A 21,384-nucleotide genomic window follows, 5' to 3' on the forward strand; every position below is an offset into this window, starting at 1 on the left:
AGACAAGTCCTACCTCTCAGTGAAAGTGAGCTTCACCGGTGTGTGAGGGGGGGAGGGGTAGCTAGCTACCACTCCACTACCCCCCTGCTAACTAGCGCGGGGGTAATACACCCTCGTTAAATTCTAATGGCTCGCCATTTCAGCTGCGCTAAAAGGTAAACCCAATGTAAATAGCGTGGTTTGTATTTTGGTTACGGAACAAAGGTGAATTAAATATCAAAATTTCAAAGGTCCATGCCTTATACACTTGACTACAGTACAGTATCAAGCTCAGAACAAATGAAGCAGTAAATAATCTTGATACATTTATTCCAATCGACCAAAAATCATATGTTCTTTATATAAATAAAAAGCACTACATAAGCGATAACAAATGTCTACAAACGAAGGAAGAGCATCATCAAATGTCATGCAATAACAGGATTCATCGACTTTCACCAAACTAAGAACACAATCCTACTAAATGTATGAAATATGCCATTATGAATATCTTTCCCACACTGAAAGAGTCGATGATATCTTTGGAAAAGATTATAACCAAACCTAGACTAATATTCTATCCTAGGAAATAAAAACTAGATTCAAAATACATATAGAAAAATGTTATTTTCATTAGTAAAATAAATTTTTGAATATACTTACCCGATAATCATGTAGCTGTCAACTCCGTTGCCCGACAGAATTCTACGGGAGGGATACGCCAGCTAACACTATACTAGAAGGGGGTGTACTCACCAGCGCCACCTGTGGCCAGGTACTGCAGTACTTCTTGTTGACACCACCTCAATTTTTCCTCGGTCCACTGGTTCTCTATGGGGAGGAAGGGTGGGTCAATTAAATCATGATTATCGGGTAAGTATATTCAAAAATTTATTTTACTAATGAAAATAACATTTTTCAATATTAAACTTACCCGATAATCATGTAGCTGATTCACACCCAGGGGGGTGGGTGAAAACCAGTGTACATGACTAAAGGATAGCTAAGTATCCCGTATTTCATATAATCAGTTATTCAGAATAACAATGAAATAATAAGTACCTGGTAAGGAAGTCGACTTGAACCGTTACTCTGCCTTTAATAAGTTCGTCTTCCTTACTGAGCGCAGCGTTCCTCTTAGGAGGCTGAATCAACTCTAAGGTGCTAAAGTATACAGGGCTGCAACCCATACTAAAGGACCTCTACACAACCTCTAACCCAGGCGCTTCTCAAGAATGAATTGACCACCCGCCAAATCAACTAGGATGCGGAAGGCTTCTTAGCCTACCGTAACAACCCAAAAAACAACAATAAAAGCATTCAAGAGAAAGGTTAAAAAAGGTTATGGGATTAAGGGAATGTAGTGGCTGAGCCCTCACCTACTACTGCACTCGCTGCTACGAATGGTCCCAGGGTGTAGCAGTTCTCGTAAAGAGACTGGACATCTTTAAGATAAAATGATGCAAACACTGACTTGCTCCTCCAATAAGTTGCATCCATAATGCTCTGCAGAGAACGGTTCTTATTAAAGGCCATCGAAGTGGCTACGGCTCTCACTTCGTGGGTCCTTACCTTCAGCAAAGCAAGGTCTTCATCCTTCATGTGAGAATGGGCTTCTCTAATCAGAAGCCTTATATAATACGAAACTCCGTTTTTGGACATGGGCATCGAAGGTTTCTTGATTGCACACAATAAGGCTTCTGACTGTCCTCGTATAGGTTTTGACCTATTAAGATAATATTTCAGAGCTCTGACAGGGCAAAGAACTCTTTCTAGCTCGTTACCCACCATGTTGGAAAGGCTAGGAATTTCAAACGATCTAGGCCAAGGACGTGAAGGACGTTCATTCTTAGCTAAAAATCCGAGCTGTAAAGAACATGTTGCAGATTCGGATCTGAACCCAATGTTCTTGCTGAAGGCGTGAACCTCACTAACTCTCTTAGCTGTTGCAAGGCAGACGAGGAAAAGAGTCTTGAGGGTAAGGTCCTTGAAGGAAGCTGACTGGAGAGGTTCGAACCTAGGAGACATAAGGAACCTTAAGACTACGTCTAGATTCCAGCCTGGAGTGGCTAAACGACGTTCTTTAGAAGTCTCGAAAGATTTAAGGATGTCTTGAAGGTCCTTGTTGGAAGAAAGGTCCAAACCTCTGTGGCGGAGAACTGAAGCCAACATACTTCTGTACCCTTTAATCGTAGGAACCGAAAGGGATCTCTCATTCCTTAATGTAATAGGAAGTCAGCTATTTGGGTTACAGAGGTATTGGTAGAGGAAACTGCATTGGCTCTACACCAGCTTCGGAAGACTTCCCACTTGGATTGGTAGACTCTACGAGTGGATACCCTCCTTGCTCTGGCAATCGCTCTGGCTGCCTCCTTCGAAAAGCCTCTAGCTCTAGCGAATCTTTCGACAGTCTGAAGGCAGTCAGACAAAGAGCGTGGAGGTTTGGGTGTACCTTGTCTACGTGAGGTTGACGTAGAAGGTCCACTCTTAGAGGGAGAGTCCTGGGAACGTCGACCAGCCATTGTAGTACCTCTGTGAACCATTCTCTTGCAGGCCAAAGGGGAGCAACCAGCGTCAGCCGTGTCCCTTCGTGCGAGACGAACTTCTGAATGACTCTGTTGATGATCTTGAACGGTGGGAATGCGTAAAGGTCGAGATGGGACCAATTCAGCAGAAAAGCATCCACATGAACTGCTGCTGGGTCTGGAACTGGGGAACAGTACAACGGAAGCCTCTTGGTCATGGAGGTGGCAAACAGATCTATCGTAGGTTGACCCCACAAGGTCCAAAGTCTGTTGCACACGCTCTTGTGAAGGGTCCATTCCGTGGGGATGACTTGATCTTTTCTGCTTAGGCGATCTGCTGAGACGTTCATGTTGCCCTGAATGAACCTCGTTACTAGAGTGAGGTTTAGACTTCTTGACCAAATGAGGAGGTCCCTTGCTATCTCGTACAGGTTCCTCGAATGGGTCCCTCCCTGCTTGGAGATGTAAGCCAAGGCTGTGGTGTTGTCGGAGTTCACCTCCACCACCTTGCCTAGCAGGAGGGACTTGAAGTTCATAAGGGCCATATGAACTGCCAGCAGCTCCTTGCAGTTGATGTGGAGCGTTTCCTGTTCCCTGTTCCATGTTCCCGAGCATTCCTGTCCGTTCAAGGTCGCGCCCCAGCCCGAGTCTGATGCATCCGAGAAGAGATGAAGATTGGGGGTCTGAATCGCTAACGATAGGCCCTCCTTGAGAAGGAGGTTGGTCTTCCACCACAAGAGAGTGGTCTTCATCTCTTTGGTGACAGGAATAGAGACTGCTTCGAGCGTCAAATCCTTGTCCCAATGAGCTGCTAGATGGAATTGGAGAGGGCGGAGGTGGAGTCTCCCTAACTCGACGAACAGGGCTAACGATGACAGGGTCCCTGTTAGACTCATCCACTGTCTCACCGAGCAACTGTTCCTCTTCAGCATGCTCAGGATGCATTCTAGGGCTTGGCTTATCCTTAGGGCCGATGGAAAAGCCCGAAAATCCTGACTCCGAATCTCTATTCCCAGGTAAACTATGGATTGGGAGGGAATGAGCTGGGACTTTTCTAAGTTGACTAATAGACCCAGTTCCTTGATCAAGTCCAAAGTCCAGTTGAGACTCTCCAGACAGCGACGACTCGTGGAGGCTCTCAATAGCCAGTCGTCTAAATAAAGGGAGGCTCTGATGTCCGATAAGTGGAGGAATTTTGCAATATTCCTCATCAGATGCGTAAACACCATAGGAGCTGTGCTTAGGCCAAAACACAGGGCTTGGAATTGGTACACAACCTTTCCAAAAATGAATCTCAGGAAAGGTTGGGAGTCTGGATGAATAGGAACATGAAAGTAAGCGTCTTTCAGATCCAACGAGACCATCCAGTCCTCCTGCCTGACCGCTGCTAGGACCGACTTCGTCGTCTCCATAGTGAACGTCTGCTTGGTGACATAAGCCTTGAGCGCGCTGACGTCCAGCACCGGTCTCCAACCTCCTGTCTTCTTGGCCACCAGAAAGAGACGGTTGTAGAAGCCCGGGGATTGATGGTCCCGGACTATAACCACTGCCTTCTTCTGTAACAGGAGCGACACCTCCTGGTGCAACGCTAGCCTCTTGTCCTTTTCCTTGTAGTTGGGAGAGAGGTTGATGGGAGAAGTGGTCAGAGGGGGTTTGCGGCAGAATGGTATCCTGTAACCCTCCCTTAGCCACCTGACAGACTGGGCGTCTGCACCTCTCCTTCCCAAGCTTGCCAGAAGGTCTTGAGTCTGGCTCCTACTGCTGTCTGGAGAGGAGGAGAGTCAGTGTTTGCCTTTTGAAGTCTTGGGACCTTTCCTAGACCTGCTCCTGGAAGAGTCTGGACGGGAGCTTCCTCGGCTGGGGGCTCTGCCACGAAAGGGCGGAATAAACCTTGTAGCAGGAGTATCAGCCACTGGGGTGCGGTAAGTCCTGGGAACTGAGGGAGCAACCTTAGCCTTACGAGCTGAAGAGGCTACAAGATCATGAGTGTCCTTCTGAATCAGGGCCGCAGACAAATCCTTGATAAGCTCTTCGGGGAACAAGAACTTAGAAAGCGGAGCAAAAAGGAGTTGAGACCTTTGACAAGGTGTGATGCTGGAAGAAAGAAAAGTGCAAAGTTGCTCCCTTTTCTTAAGAACTCCTGAAACAAACATTGAAGCAAGCTCGCCGGACCCATCCCGAATTGCTTTATCCATGCAGGACATTATAAGCATGGCTGAGTCCTTGTCCGCAGGGGAGGTCTTCTTGCTCAGGGCCCCCAGGCACCAGTCGAGAAAATTGAAAATCTCAAAGGCACGAAATACACCCTTTAAGAAGTGGTCTAAGTCGGAAAAGGTCCAGCAGACCTTAGAGCGCCTCATCGCTGATCTACGAGGAGAGTCGACCAAACTTGAGAAATCAGCCTGGGCAGAGGCAGGGACTCCCAAGCCTGGTTCCTCTCCTGTGGCATACCATACGCCCGCCTTAGAAGTGAGCTTAGTAGGTGGGAACATAAAGGAAGTCTTCCCTAGTTGCTGTTTGGACTGCAACCAATCCCCTAATATTCTTAAAGCTCTCTTAGAGGATCTAGCAAAGACGAGCTTAGTATAGGCTGACTTAACCGGTTGCATGCCCAGCGAAAACTCAGATGGAGGAGAGCGGGGGGTAGCAGAAACAAAATGGTCCGGGTATACCTCTCTGAAAAGAGCCAGGACCTTACGAAAGTCAATGGGTAGAGGAGAAGACTTGGGTTCCTCCACGTCCGAAGAGGGATCTAGGTGCGCAGCTTCCTCCTCAGAAACCTCATCACCAGAGTGTAGCGAAGTGAGAGGTAAAGTAACAGCGGTATGCTGAACAGCAGAATCTGAACAAGCGGGTGCATAAACACTTGTGGTTTCATCCTCAAGTCTCTGTTGCTGAGTTAAAACCTGAGGTTCAGGCTGCAAAGACTGGTCAAGAAGAGTGGAGGAAGGTAGGCGCATGGGTTGAGGTGGCTGACTCCTAGCATGAGCTTCCTGTCTCAAGAGTTGCGCTTGCTGCAAGGGTTGCGGATGCGCAGTAGCAGGTTCCTGAGGAACGAGTTGAGGTTCCTGAGGTGTGAGCTGCGAGAGTTGAGGTAGCGGCTGCGCAGAACGCAGTTCCTGTCTCGCGAGTTGAGGTTCCTGAGGTGCTAGCCTTAAGAGTTGAGGCTCTCGCCTTGAGGAGAGTTGAGGTCGCTGCAGCGAGCGCTGAGGTGGCTGCCTCATGGATGGAAGAGGTTGTCGTACCTCAAGAGGTTGTTGCCTCGATGGTCTAACCGCAAGAGGAAGAGGAGGAAGTAAAGCATAAGACTCCTGCTCCCATTGTTGAGGTTGCCTTAAGGAAGGCTGAGGTTGCTGCACACCGCTGGTAACTGGCAACTCAGAACGCGGTAAGGTAGCCTGAGGAACCTCAACTTCGTACGCCTGGCAGACTGGACTGCGGTGAGGCGGAGCGCTCGCAGGAGGAGGTGCAACCTTCTCAGCCTGAAACTCACGCATTAAGACCGCAAGCTGCGACTGCATGGACTGCAGCAAAGTCATCTTGGGATCAGCAGACGCTAAGGTCTGCTGAGGCAAAGCCTTAACAGAAGATGAGGTCTGTTGAGGTATCGCCTTACCTCTCTTAGGAGGCGTACAGTCACCTGATGACAGCGGAGAGTCAGAGCTAATCCAATGACTGCATCCGGGTTGTTGAACTCTTGAGGTCTGGACTTTACGTTTAAGAGGTCTTGAGACCTGAGTCCAGCGTTTCCTCCCCGATATTTCTTCTGCAGACGAGTAAAAGACGGGCTCAATCGTCTGCGGGTGGGAGTGACGGTCTCTGTAAGACACGCCCGCAACCACCGAGGATACTTCTGTGCGCCGATCAAGGCCTGCCGAACCCTTTTGCCCTTCGACATTGCTTCTCCCCTGGGCTTGGGAGCTTGCAAGAGGTCCCGGACTGGGAGGACGACTGGCACGCACAGAAGTACCCTCACGCACAACACTGACACTGACACTAGCACTCGGCACCGCACTGACACTAGCACTTGGCACAGCACTGGCACTATCACCTCCTACTGCACTTTTGACCTTAAGTTCTTTGACGTCTGCCAAAAGAGACTTATGGTCACTAACCACCGATTCCACTTTGTCACCTAAAGCCTGAATGGCACGCAAAACAACTGACATATCAGGCTGAGCACAAATAGTAGGTTCGGGGGTAGCCACTACAGGGGGAGGAAAAGGTTGAGGATCATGAGGTGAGGAAAAAAGCGAAGAGCGAGAAGAACTCCTCCTAACTCTCTCTCTCTCTAACTTGGTTGAATATTTAAGGAATCGAACAAATTCAAGTTCCGAAAGACCGGCGCATTCCTCACATCGATCTTCCAACTGACAGGGTCTTTCCCTACAGTCAGAACAAGCGGTGTGAGGATCAACCGAGGCCTTCGGAATACGCCTATTACAAGACCTACATCGTCTATGGGGAGGGGCTTGTGAAAGGTCAGACATCTTGAATCAAAGAGCAAGTCAAGGGGGATTCCAAATCAAGCAAAAGATCGTTAACCATTAATCAAAACCAAATAAAAGCTATCTAAGCTAGTTAGAAAAGTTTCCAGTATAGCGAAAGCTGAAATCTTAGAGAAATACTTCACCAAAAACCGTGAACAATACTCCAAAATCATAAGCGTATCCAAGAACGTCTTGCCGGAAGCACGACAGAGGAAAAATTGAGGTGGTGTCAACAAGAAGTACTGCAGTACCTGGCCACAGGTGGCGCTGGTGAGTACACCCCCTTCTAGTATAGTGATAGCTGGCGTATCCCTCCCGTAGAATTCTGTCGGGCAACGGAGTTGACAGCTACATGATTATCGGGTAAGTTTAATATTGAAAAAAAATAAATATAATTATAGATTCCAAATTAAAAGTCTAAAGAAAATATTCACCATCCAATATAACATTGACTAGAAAGGGAATAACAAAAATTAAATTTCTTAAAAGCAACCCAGGTGCCTATTTTGAAAGACAAAATTACATGAAATATATTTAAGATACATTTACAGTACATTATACTACTTAAGGTACAACTTCTAAAAATGAAGGGAACCCAGTAAAATGTTATTTTCATTAGTAAAATAAATTTTTGAATATACTTACCCGATAATCATGTAGCTGTCAACTCCGTTGCCCGACAGAATTCTATGGAGGGATACGCCAGCTATCACAATACTAGAAGGGGGTGTACTAACCAGCGCCACCTGTGGCCAGGTACTCAAGTACTTCTTGTTGACACCTCCTCAATTATTCCTCGGTCCCACTGGTTCTCTATGGGGAGGAAGGGAGGGTCAATTAAATCATGATTATCGGGTAAGTATATTCAAAAATTTATTTTACTAATGAAAATAACATTTTTCAATATTAAACTTACCCGATAATCATGTAGCTGATTCACACCCAGGGGGGTGGGTGAAAACCAGTGTACAAGATTAAAGGATAGCTAAGTATCCCATATTTCATATAACAGTTATCTCAAATAACAATGAAATAATAGGTACCTGGTAAGGAAGTCGAATTGAACCGTTACTCTGCCTCTTTTTTAAGTTCGTCTTCCTTACTGAGCGCAGCGTTCCTCTTGGAGGCTGAATCAACCCAAAGGTGCTAAAGTATACAGGGCTGCAACCCATACTAAAGGACCTCATCACAACCTTTAACCTCGGCGCTTCTCAAGAAAGAATTGACCACCCGCCAAATCAACAAGGATGTGGAAGGCTTCTTAGCCGACCGTACAACCCATAAAAAGTATTCAAGAGAAAGGTTAAAAGGTTATGGGATTATGGGAATGTAGTGGCTGAGCCCTCGCCTACTACTGCATTCGTTGCTACGAATGATCCCAGGGTGTAGCAGTACTCGTAAAGAGACTGGACATCTTTGAGATAGAATGATGCGAACTCTGACTTGCTTCTCCAATAGGTTGCATCCATAACACTCTGCAGAGAATGGTTCTGTTTGAAGGCCACTGAAGTAGCCACAGCTCCCACTTCATGTGTCCTTACCTTCAGCAAAGCAAGGTCTTCTTCCTTCAGATGAGAATGTGTTTCTCTAATCAGAAGCCTGAATAGTAAGAAACTGAGTTCTTAGAACTTGGAAAAGAAGGTTTCTTGATAGCACACTATAAGGCTTCTGATTGTCCTTGTAAAGGTTAAGACCTTTTAGATAGAACCTAAGAGCTCTAACTGGGCAAAGAACTCTCTTCAGATCATTCCCCACCAAGTTGGACAGGCTTGGGATCTCGAACGACTTAGGCCAAGGACGTGAAGGAAGCTCGTTTAGCAAAAACCGAGCTGCAAGGAACATGTAGCCGTTTCAGATGTGAAAACAATGATCCTGCTGAAGGCGTGGATCTCACTTACTCTTTTAGCTGTTGTCAAGCACACGAGGAAAAGAGTTTTTAATGTGAGGTCCTAAAAAGAGGCTGATGGAGAGGTTCAAATCTTGATGACATAAGGAACCTTAGGACCACGTCTAGATTCCAGCCTGGAGTGGACAACCGACGTTCCTTTGAGGTCTCAAAAGACCTAGGGAGGTCCTGAAGATCTTTGTTGGTGGAAAGATCCAAGCCTCTGTGGCGGAAAACCGCTGCCAACATACTTCTGTAACCCTTGATCGTAGGAGCTGAAAGGGATCTTACTTTCCTTAGATATAACAGGAAGTCAGCAATCTGGGTTACAGTGGTACTGGTTGAGGAAACTGCATTGGTCTTGTACCAGCTACGGAAGACTTCCCCTTGAGACTGATAGATTCTGAGAGTGGATGTTCTCCTTGCTTTGGCAATCGCTCTGGCTGCCTCCTTCGAAAAGCCCCTAGCTCCTGAGAGTGTTTCGAAAGTCTGAAGGCAGTCAGACGAAGAGCGTGGAGGATTGGGTGTACCTTCTTTACGAGAGGTAGACTTAGAAGGTTCACTCCTAGAGGAAGAGTCTTGGGAATGTCGACCAGCCATGCAGTACCTCTAAGAACCATTCTCTCGCGGACCAGAGCGGAGCCAACCAACGTCAGCCGTGTCCCTTTGTGAGAGGAGAACTTCCGAAGTACCCTGTTGACAATCTTGAACGGCGGGAATGCATACAGGTCGAGGTGGAACCAATCCAGCAGAAAAGCATCCACGTGAACTGCTGCTGGGTCTGGAATCGGAGAACAATACAACAGGAGTCTCTAGGTTATCGAGGTAGAGAACAGATCTATGGTTGGCTGACCCCACAGGGCCCAAAGTCTGTTGCAAACATTCTTGAGAAGGGTCCACTCTGTGGGGATGACCTGACCCTTCCGTCTGAGGTGATCTGCCATGACATTCATACCGCCCTGAATGAACCTCGTTACCAGTTAGCTTTCGATCTTAAGACCAGATGAGTAGGTCCCTTGCGATCTAGAACAACTTCCACGAAAGAGTCCCTCCCTGCTTGAAGATGTAAGCCAGGGCTGTGGTGTTGTCAGAGTCTACCTCCACCACTTTGTTAAGCTGGAGGGACTTGAAGTTTATCAAGGCCAGAATAACCGCCAACAACTTCTTGCAAATGATGTGAAGTGTCCTTTGCTCCTGATTCCATGTTCCCGAGCATTCTTGTCCGTCCAAAGTCGCACCCCAGCCCATGTCTGATGCGTCCGAGAGGAGACGGCGGTCGTGTTTCTGAACAGCCAAAGGTAGACTTCCTTGAGAAGAAAGCTGTTCTTACACCACGCGAGAGAAGACCTCCTCTCTTCGGAAACAGGAACTGAGACCGTCTCTAGCGTCATGTCCTTTATCCAGTGAGCAGCTAGATGATACTGAAGGGGGGGAAGGTGGAGTCTCCCTAACACGATGAACAGGGCCAGAGATGAAAGTGTCCCTGTTAGACTCATCCACTACCTGACTGAGTATCGGTTCCTTCTCAGCATGCTCTGGATGCATTCTAGGGCTTGGAAGATCCTTGGGGCCGACGGAAAAGTCCGAAAAGCTCGACTCTGAAGATCCATACCCAAGGAGACAATGGTCTGGGATGGAACGAGCTGAGACTCCTCAAAATTGACCAGGAGGCCCAGTTCCTTGGTCAGATCCATAGTCCATTTGAAAAACTCCAGACAGCGACGACTTGTGGGAGCTCTTAAAAGCCAGTCGACTGACGGAGCCGGACACAAGATCATGATACTGCTGCACAGTCTGTGAACTGTCAATCATGGGCAAGCGAGGAAGTACAGTGACAACCCGAATCTGTCTAGACTGTCTGGGTCGTACAGACAACTCCTTAACGGGTTGCTGAGGTTGCCGCACTGCGTCACAACAAGTCACTTCTGTTGGTTGTTGAACGTCTTCCCCGTGACACATTGACTCCGTAAACAAAAAATCCTCTAACAAGGACTAAGCTTGAACTGCATGTCATGCAACACAGCTCAAGGTCTAAGGGAGCAGGTGTGGTAACAGACGGGATTAGCGACTGAAGTGGAACCATTACCTTCCCTGGAAGCATGTTAAGCTTAAATAAAAGTCCATAAGAGGTTATGCAGCTAAAGGCTCCCTCCAAATGACAGAGTCCTCAAGGGAATATCAGAAGGAGGGAGAAAAGAACTTTCTCATCTACAGGGACCTTATCCTAGAAAAGCTAAGTTCTCTGAGTGAGGGTTCACTGGTGCAAAAGCAGCAGACTAGAAGGCAACGTAATGAAACTGCTTGACAGTCTAGTGAGTTGGCAACAACCCAAGATGTGTGACTGAGAAGCATGCGGTAAGGTATGCAGAGCATGATGTATGCAGAGTATGCTGTATGCAGAGCATGCTGTATGTAGAGCATGCTGAATGCAGAGCATGCTGAATGCAGAGCATGTTGTATGCAGAGCATGCTGAATGCAGAGCATGCTGTATGCAGAGCATGCTGAATGCAGAGCATGCTGTAAGCAGAGCATGTAGTAAGCAGAGCCTGCTGTAAGCAGAGCCTGCTGTAAGGAAAGCAGAGCGTGTGCATGGCGTTTAACATTTCACAGAAATTCCATGACCAGTGCTAGAGTGCTTTATGCATGCTTGCATGGGGTTTAAAAATCAACATAAAGTTTACCTTACATTCATAACTCATGATTCATATTTTTGCCATGGTTTGAAAATGGAGGTAAGGTATGCTGAACAGCAGAGTCAGAACGAGCTGGAACAACAATAGTTGTGGTTTCCTCTTCAAGACTCTGTTGAGGGAACACCTGAGGCTCAGTCTGCAAAGGCTGAATAAAAGACAAGCAGAAGGAAGGCGCATGGGTGGAGGAGGCTGACTCCTAGCATGAGTGGTTGAACCCAAGGGTTGCGCTTGCTGAGCGGTTGGCGGAAGCGGAGTAGCAAGTTCCAGTTCTTGTGGTGTGAGCGGAGCGCGATGAGGAAGAGGCTGCGCAGAACAAGGTAAAGTTCTCGCAAGCAGAGGTGTCTGAGGCGCAAAATCAGGGTGCACGGGTTGAGCTCGGTGCAGCAGCTGAGGAGACTGACTCATGGGTGGAAGAGGTTGTTGTACCTCCACCGAGAGTTGCACCACCGGTGGAGCAGCCAGGGGAGGCGGAGGAAGAGTGGAGTAATCCTCCTGATCCCAAACAGAAGGTTGCCTTAAAGAAGGCTGAGGCTGAACAACACTGGGAACAGCGAACACAGAATGTGGCTCAACATCGTACGCCTGGCAGATGGTGCTGCGACTAGGTGGAGCGAGCGCAGGCGGGTTGAGCACAGGCTGAGCGGGTGCAGGCGGGGGGAGTGTAGGCGGAGGCGGAGGAGCAACACTCTCAGCCCCACACTCACGCATCAAGTCCGAAAGCTGTGCTTGCATGGACTGTAGTAGAGTCCACAACATCGTACGCCTGGCAGGTGGTACTGCGATCAGGCGGAGCGAGCATAGGCGGGGGGAGTGTAGGCGCACTCTCAGCCCGACAAACTGATGACTGAGGAGAGTCAGAGCTAACCCAATGACTGCATCCGGGTTGTTGAACTTTACTTCGTACGTCTGGCATAGGTCTGGACTTTACGTTTAAGAGGTCTTGAGACCTGAGACCAGCATTACTCTGCCTTTATTTTCTCCTCTAAATCTCTTCTGCAGACGAGCAAAATAAGGGCTCAATCGTCTGCGGGTGGGAGTGACGGTCTCGGTAAGACACGCCCACAACCACCGAGGATACTTCTGTGCGCCGATCAAGGCCTGCCGAACCCTTTTGCCCTTCGACATTGCTTCTCCCCTGGGCTTGGGAGCTTGCAAGAGGTCCCGGACTGGGAGGACGACTGGCGCGCACAAAAGTACCCTCACGCATAACACTGACATACTTTGCGCTAATCACTTATCACTTTGATTTCTGTTTGCACTTATTTCACTGAACTCGAAACTTTAAGTGGTTTGTACCTGAAACACGCAATTCTATCCTTCTCAAAAGTTAGTAATTGCGAAAACAGAATTACAATGTAACAGAAAAATCTAATGAAAGATATTCAGTGGCTGGAAAGAGACTAAACACTAGATCACTCTAGAAACGTTTAGTTTCTTCCCCTAAAGAGACTAGGGAGAAGAGCAAAAACGATAACGACGTTTCTCGTACGCCTGGCAGGCTTGAGTGAAACGTTTATCCTCTTTCTCCCTCCGTCTCTATCTCTCTCTCTCTCTCTCTCTCTCTAGACTTAGAACCTGAGAGAAGAGCCCAATCATATATATCGTTAAAACATATTATTGTTAAAGGAAAAAACTGAAATATTTCCCAAAATGAAAAGTTCCTTTATTAGGATCAAAACCATTGAGTTAAGAAAGAATGAACAAAACGCTAGACACGGTTACTCTTACTGCAATGTGAAACCGTGAACATTCTTTCTCTATCGTAACGATAGAGTGCAAGTTGAACGTTCTGAACGTCAACAACTGCAGAGACAAACAAAACGTTAGTTCAACTTTGAAAAAGTACGAGACTATCAAAGAAATTCTTTCAAAGACATTAAAATAGCATAATATGTTAATTAACTTCGGTACCAAGAAAAGACCGCCTACTATTAGGAAGGTCGAATATAAACAAATATAAAAATTAATTTTAATAAGTTTATAATAAAAGGAAGTTAATCGAAGAGGCCTATAAGAGGCGGAGAGATATAAAACAAATCTATAACTTTTGTTAAGCAAAATTAAGAAAGAGAGTCTTAGACACCAACACTTCCGTCTCAGGGAAGGGTCGGCCATTGAAAGGTGAACGAGAGTTCATACTCTCTTCGTCACCAAAATTAATCAAATTAATTCCAAAAGCTAACTAAGCTAATATAGAAGTTTCCAGTAAAGCGACAGCCGAAATCAAAGAGAAATACTTCACCAAAGTCGTGAAAATACTCCAAGAACATAAGCGTATCCCAGAACGTCTTGTCAGAAGCACGACAGAGGAATAATTGAGGAGGTGTCAACAAGAAGTACTTGAGTACCTGGCCACAGGTGGCGCTGGTTAGTACACCCCCTTCTAGTATTGTGATAGCTGGCGTATCCCTCCATAGAATTCTGTCGGGCAACGGAGTTGACAGCTACATGATTATCGGGTAAGTTTAATATTGAAAAACTACTACGCTTTGCCATAAACTCAAGTCATGCTAAATGTAAGGTTACAGTATTCCCATTTGAAGAAAAATAGGACTAATTTCCTTAGATACTGAATGCAACACTGATTTTACAAATGCCTTCAAAAATCACCAACAGATTAATGCTAATATGGCAACTCAAGATTCACGACTTGGTCTGACCAATGACCGATAGGTAACATAAAACAATTCATTTTAAAAATAAACAAAACTTCATATCAAAGTGTAAACAAAATCTATGAATATGCAAGGTTAAATCTTTTGAGCGATAATTCCATAAATTAGTACATGAATAAAACATATCTTACGTTAATAATCTTTCTTTTAGTTAGTTCCCACTATCAAAATTTGAAAAGAAATAACTTGTGCTCTTCAGTTTGATCAAGATAGGCCACAAGTATCATTAGTATATAGTAGTAGGATCAGTAACACTTTTTATTATACAAACCACAAAAGCAGTACAGTACACTTCCGACTTCAGTTCTCAGTCGTAACCGAAATCCTTCCAGAAGCAGAGTTAGCACAATTGAAAACAAGCCGCCTACCTGTCGAGATACTGCTTCTCGGATGCGCGAGTGGAGGACGAAGTGCCGTAGTTGTAATCGTCGTACGTTCCGCCGCCGTAAGTCCTCACGTCAGATCTGTCATGAGAAATTCAAGTACTCCAAGAGATCAATGCAAGTTACAAGGTATTCATACAAAGGGAGGGGAGGGAGAGATCTTTGTTACTAAATTTAAATGTTAAACAATAAAGGGATTTTGACAAAGGAAAAATCTATTTCTGGGATGAGGCCTGTGACGCCCGGTGAAAAGGGTCCTTCTTTACACTTTTCTAATATAAATCTTCCAAATATACTAGAGAAAGATAAAAGCATGGAATGCAGAGGTTACTACCCTCTCGCGATCACCTTGTTGGTGTCGTGTATACAACAAGGGCGTGTGAAAACCACTATTCACAGGCTGTCTTCCATTGTATAAATGGACCAAAATGTCCCTAACCTCTAAGATAAAATGCTTCAGATACAACTTGACTCGCCATACCATACAAAAGGTACCGCTAACATACATCAAATATCCCTGCCTATTTGCTTAAATGTGAAAACAAATATCGGATCTAAAGGTGGAAAAACGAATATCGTGTACAAGGGCCCTTACGAGTATATATCAACTGGCTATAAAGTAACAAAACCACCATAAAAATAAATTACTATCATGACTTCTTTATTGCTAAAATAATCATGATGATAGCATGACCAATTTACACTTTATTCAAGATACTGTACAATAAAACCTAAAACTGTTATACTAATACTTTGGAGTTCAAATAAACAGAACACAGACAGCACTTCATTCAAACAATAAAGAACAGACTAGATCCAACTTATGAACTGCATATTCCATGAAAGGATGTGGTTATATTATCTGAAGAGAATGTGTCGTTATTCTACCTTTACATAATACCTTTCATTTAATTCTCCATTCACAAGAAGCATCTCCCAAGGAAAGTTAAAATAAAGTCCCATCTTACATTCAAATTACAAAAAACTACAATACTATACGTAAGAAATGATCTTCATTCTTTTTATAGTTTAAGGACCCAAAAATCTGAACGAGTAACCAAAGAAAATTATAAATGCAAATGTATGAAAAACAAACCTTAACAATAAAGAACTTTGAATGTGCAATATCATATATTCATGCATTTTAATGGTCTCTTGTGATACTGTATACTGTACAGTATAGTTTTAAATTAAAGAGATTCTACATCATACTGTTTCAAGTTGAGTTATGATCATGATGAAAGTGTAAGCAACATAAAAATTTAATACTCTTATCCAATAATTTACTGGAAACATGAATTCCACGGTAAAAGAGACCAAGTAACTTGAAAATCTAACCTGGCAGGTCGGGTAGGAGAGTAAGAGCCACGGTACATGCGGCGATCGTCGTCCCCGTACAACCTGGAACGTCCACCAGCCACGGCAGGTTTAGCATCTCCGTAGCCCAAGTTACTCGCTCCGTGTTTGTCTGCTCCATATCCAGTTCCTCCTCCCCCCCCTCCTCTACCGTGCTTTTCCCCACCGTAACTAGTACCGGCGCCTCTGCCGAGTTTGTCCCCTCCGTACCCTAGGTTACCGCCACCGACCTTGTCTGCCCCATACCCTCCACCGAGGCGACCCCCACCACCGTAACTCAGGGGACCTACCCCAACACGGTCACCACCATATCCACCGACAGCACCACCGCGGTGCCTGTCAGCGCCGTACCCGTCGTACGAGCCGTAACTGTCGTAGGAACTCCCGTAAAAGGAACCTCCACCATCCTGTTTGGGATATCTGCTCGTCTTATCGGGGTACGTGCTGTAATCGTCGTATTTCTTATTGCCGTACTGACTAGTGGCAGCGGACGTAGCTGCAGTGCTTGTCATGGAATATTTATCATCAGACCCATATCTCCCCTTATCGGCGTATTTCGTTTGATAGCCGTCCTTGCTTTCACCATACCTCTGAGAGGACAAAAATTGCCCAGAACCTAACTTAAAATTATCATCGATATACACATTCTTTGAGGCGTATTTCGAGCCCCCGGTCACTTTATCACTCAACTTGCCACTTTTGTACTTATCATCTGGATAGTCCTTGGAGGACTGGTACCCCGAAGACTTGTAAGTCTTGTCGTATTTATCGTACGAGCGGTCACTGTACGACTTTGGGGTCAGAGATTTGGAGGAGGCAGCGGATGAGGCCGGCCCACGACCGTAGGTCTTGCGGGAGTTGGAGGAAGGAGGGGGGCCGGGAGGAGTTCTTGGACGGTTGAATCGTTCAGACATCTTGAGTAACTGTAGTTCTGAAATTACAGATTTATCATTAAAAAATGGCCGCTACGAGCACCACCGTCTAAAACTAACGCATTCAATTAATGTTATCTGAAGAACTTCAAAAGTTCATACTTGCAGAAAATGTTTTTTTATATTGAACAGGGTGAGATAAGTCTTTTTATAGTTTATATATGAAATATCTGTTTTGTTACTGCTTTTAAAATATTTTATTTTAATAGTTCATTATTTTCATATCGTTTATTTCCTTATTTCCCTTCCTCACAGGGCTATTTTTCCCCTGTTGGCACCCTTGGGTTTATGGCATCTTGCTCTTCCAACTAGGGTTATATCTTAGCTAGTAATAATAATAATAATGGACGTACCGGTACGACCTTGCAAAAAACTGCTATTTACTTTTTTTTTTGCATATTTTTGATAATTTTTTGAGAAACTTCAGGCATTTTCCAAGGGAATGAGACCAACCTGACCTCTCTATGACAAAAAATTAAGGCTGTTTGAGCAATTTTAAAAAAATATACTGCAAAATGTACTTGAAAAAAAATAACCCCTGGGGGTTAAGGGTTGGAAAGTTCCAAATAGCCTGGGAGTAAAAGGGTTAAGATTTCCTGCCAAATGATTATTCATCAGTTATAAAGAGCACAACTACTCACCTAACAAAATACTATGAAGACCATTATCTTCGCAACAAGCACAGACGCGTCCTCTTGCAACGGAACCTCTTGAAGCGTGGGGGAGGAGTTACATGACGCGACGATAAAGTTGAGTAAGCGAGTGAGGTCAGCAGGACCCGTCGCAGCTAGAGTGAGAGGAGTACGAGCAAAGAGCCCACACCACTCTGCGAAAGAGGAACACAAACGGGCGCTGGGTCACAAGAGCTTCGGGCACCACCTGGGGGATGATTGAGGATGACTCATTTTGTAGAACAGATGAAGGTGGCGGAGGCTGGAGCGGTTATACACTGGCAGCAACACTGAGCTGCCAAGCCTGACCCAACTGGACCCTGGTGCCACAACACTGGCTTCCAAATGAATCTCCCACTGACTTCCAGGGTTTACCTGCTGCCGAGTGATCGGGCCACATGCTTGGGGAGCAGGGGACACAGCCAGGGGAGGAGGAGGTACAGGATGAGGGGAGAGAAAACAGGACATGAAGGTTGAGCAGGATCAGGGAGATCCAAAGAATCTAGGAAACCCTGGATCCCTCCTGATCCCTCTCTCTCTCTCTTTTCCCTGCTGCCTCTTGTGGAAGCAGCAGCAGCAGCAATTTCTGTGCCCTGGCAAGCAGGGGACTGGAAATGCTGCCCCATCAAACCCGTTCGTCCAGCGACCCCTGGTTGCCCCCTTGGCCACCTTCAGCAATAGCAGCAGAGGCGGCGGCAGCAGCAGCAGCACTATGTGTAAACTAAATGTGTTATCACCACATCAACACTTTACACCAACACCTTACATTCATAAAAAGGCAAAAATTAACACAGCTTCAAATATTACTAAACACTTCTTCAAATACAATACAAAGAATAAACTGCATCGTGATATAACACAAGGTAAAGAGACCTGAAACCACTTTTATACTCGTTTGACTTTCATATCCTGCCGAGCGGTGAGAATCGAGGTTAATGTGCAGAAATTCTCAACGATTTTGCTTCTTAGTTTCTGCAGTAAACCCTTTCCTTCTACAATATAATGATGATAAAGTGTATAATAATAAAAAAAGGGAAAAAAATATGAACAGAATGAATAGTATAGAGATTTAACTAAATTCTTTTAAAATAAATCTAATTCGATCCCAGCAATACTAGTCCTTCTGTTTTGTACATCAAAAATATGGAAGCTATTCTTTACTCTAGTTAAAATTCTTTAATACTTCATGTCTCTTATATTTACCAGAAGGTAACCAGCAAAATACTAAAGTAATTCCCAAGAATTTTTAACTGATAAATCTAGGGAATTAGAATTACTAAGAACTTTAAATTTTGACAAGCTTGAGAAATTTGAATAATTAATTCTTAAGAACTTTAAAAATTTTGGCAAGTATGGGGAGTTCTGTCTATAAACAATAGCAAAACTGAGATTGCTATAAGAAAAAAAGATTAAAGTCTTTTAAAATAAAAATTATCACAAAAGGAAAAGTTCTCCTTGATATGTTAAACAACTAGCTTAATAATCTTCCACTTTCCTTTGAGGACAATCTATCATTTGCAAGGTTACTGTAAAAATGACGGTTCCACGACCGTCACGCATTACAGGACTAGCATTGTGATATCACAAAATGCTAACGGGCTGTATCCCATAAATTAGGTGAAAAAAAAAAATTTTCCCTTCATTACAGAAAGGACGGAACTCAAAAATAAAGCCAAAACAGGGACAAAGAAGACTCAGAATGTGTGATTTTGAAAAGCAATTGGTCTGAGGGGAAGTCTTCGTGAATGACGTAAACAGCAGCAGCGAACGACGGACGAGTCGATACCGAGATATTCATAGCCTCTTCTTGAGCACGGCATGCTGGCCATTCAGCCGACTGGATGCAGAGGTTAATGCGTAGCAGTCTGGTTCCCACCAGGTGTATTCAAGAGTTGTGCTATGAACACCACGATGTTCTGGGTCAGCGGAATCCTTGCAATGCCTCGCATACAGTTGTGTGCATCTCTTGCCTGGAGGCCATCATGATGTTCTTCGTTTCATAGCTTCTTTTCTATGAAATGCATATCTTCTTTAGAGCATCTTTTTCCATACGTGTTCGGCATAGAAAACGAAACTGTCAAAAGTATCAGCTGGCAGAAATCCTTAAGAAGAGCCGATTTGGTCAGTGCGACGAAGATGGCACTACATCACGCATCGTAGAGAAAGGACTACAGAGTTCAGTCAATCCCATCTAAGCTAATAATCATGATTCATGAAGACAAAAGTACAGAAGGACAACTTTTGAGTGTCAAGACTGTACCCAATGATACAAACTTCGAGACTTCAGATGAACTTCAGACATTTTCCACAGCTCATAACTTTGGAACAAATTTTCTTTCAACCACAAGTGTACAGAATCACCAAATTAAGCTACCTGAAGCTCATGACTTTTCAGATGTGAATTACGTAGTTGTACCCAACTGCTTTTCCAACGTACAAATAGGTGGTCGTGTTCCAGCGACATTAGCTATGGAAAGAAAAGTGCAGAATTCTGTACTTCTTATTTCCAAAGATATTCTCACTCTGATGAATCCCTGATGCACACCAAGTAAGAGAGGGTAATTCAGAGGAACGCACGAGGCTTCGTTGTGTTTCAGAAGAGAACAAAGGGCACCGTTGCACCATTGTACTTCAGGAAAGAACACAAGGTTTCATAAGGAAACACAATATCTATGATTCTCTTGTGTTCCATTGTAGAGGCACGGACACTGGAAGCCAAGGTGTCGGAGCTTGAGCCTCAAACTTTTCTCTTGCTGCAGACAAGTTCCATCTTCTGCCGAGACTTGTGGGCGTTGTTTACATCCAGGCCAATGAAAAAGACAAGGGCTTTGCTCATCCATCGACGACTAAAAATGTCGAGCGCTGCAGTGACGAAACTGTAGTAGTCTGCGAGAGGTTGTTAAGAAGCAGGTTATGATGTTTCTAGGTCAGCAGGTCATGATATGATCAGGTAACCCCACTATGGAGCCCCACGCCCCTTAAACTTCCCAGACATTGCCACCAAGACCCCAAGGGCAGGATATCATGGCTGCTGCCCCACCCAGTCGGGGGGGCCACAGGTCTACATTTGACACCTACAGGGGGGCTAGACCGAGACCAGCCGCGAGGACTATCATAGACCCATGTGGGGGCCCTTGACACAGGGTGACATAGTGGGGTACTGGGCACAGCCTCACCATACAATGATGGTCTATAGGGCATAGCTGGCCTCATGACAACCTCCTGGGAATTGAAATAGGCTATTACTTACAAGACATCTAAGGAGACCCTCTCAAACACTATTCACAAAATATAGCCCTCAAAACTACAACTACTACTGCTGCTTGTTCTCCCTCCTGCTGCAGGATCAAACATTCAAATTGATATCAAAACAATCTGTCCACACATGAAAAGCACTAAGTTATTCAAACAGATTAGGCTGCCACACACATTCACACCCAAACCATAAAACTAACGTGACTCAAATAAAATACACTAATTTACTTGTGTCTTTAAAATCATGGAATAGTTACTTATTTCATTTCCAATTCTCTCTGACATATAAGAAATCCAGTAATTCTGACAATGGTAAGCAACTATCCAAATAATGGGAACTTTACAAAATAACGTGAAACTTTTTCGGCAGCGTTTTATCATGTTCCAATCATGAAAGCACAGCATGCATACAGACGCAGCATTCTCGGTTTTGTACTGAATAAAGGATTACCGCTAGTTAGAACCATGGCAATGTCAATATAGTTTGCACTTCAAGAACACACACACACACACACAAACCCTCAATCCCTACACTATTC

The 21,384-nt window shown here is 44.9% G+C and overlaps 1 protein-coding gene across 7 annotated transcripts in view; it reads right to left on the minus strand.

Moving 5' to 3' along the window:
- LOC137638507 (serine/arginine repetitive matrix protein 2-like) overlaps positions 1–21,384 on the minus strand; it is a 40,156-nt gene that overhangs the window by 11,743 nt on the left and 7,029 nt on the right. For 5 of the 7 annotated variants that reach the window (XR_011044144.1, XM_068370611.1, XM_068370605.1 and 2 more), the window contains exons 4-6: positions 17,561–17,798; positions 15,970–16,918; positions 14,617–14,712 (exon numbers count right to left, since the gene is read on the minus strand). Coding sequence is in view for 6 of the 7 variants with exons in the window: in XM_068370611.1 (XP_068226712.1) it covers positions 14,617–14,712; positions 15,970–16,901 (1,028 nt within the window). In the remaining variant the exon portion in view is untranslated. Of the gene's footprint in view, positions 1–14,616; positions 14,713–15,969; positions 16,919–17,560; positions 20,813–21,384 lie in introns of all 7 variants that reach the window. The other 2 variants (XM_068370607.1, XM_068370608.1) reach the window with 1 other exon arrangement.

This window comes from Palaemon carinicauda, chromosome 3 (genome assembly GCF_036898095.1).
Source record: "Palaemon carinicauda isolate YSFRI2023 chromosome 3, ASM3689809v2, whole genome shotgun sequence".
In the NCBI taxonomy this organism is placed as follows: Eukaryota; Metazoa; Arthropoda; class Malacostraca; order Decapoda; family Palaemonidae; genus Palaemon; species Palaemon carinicauda.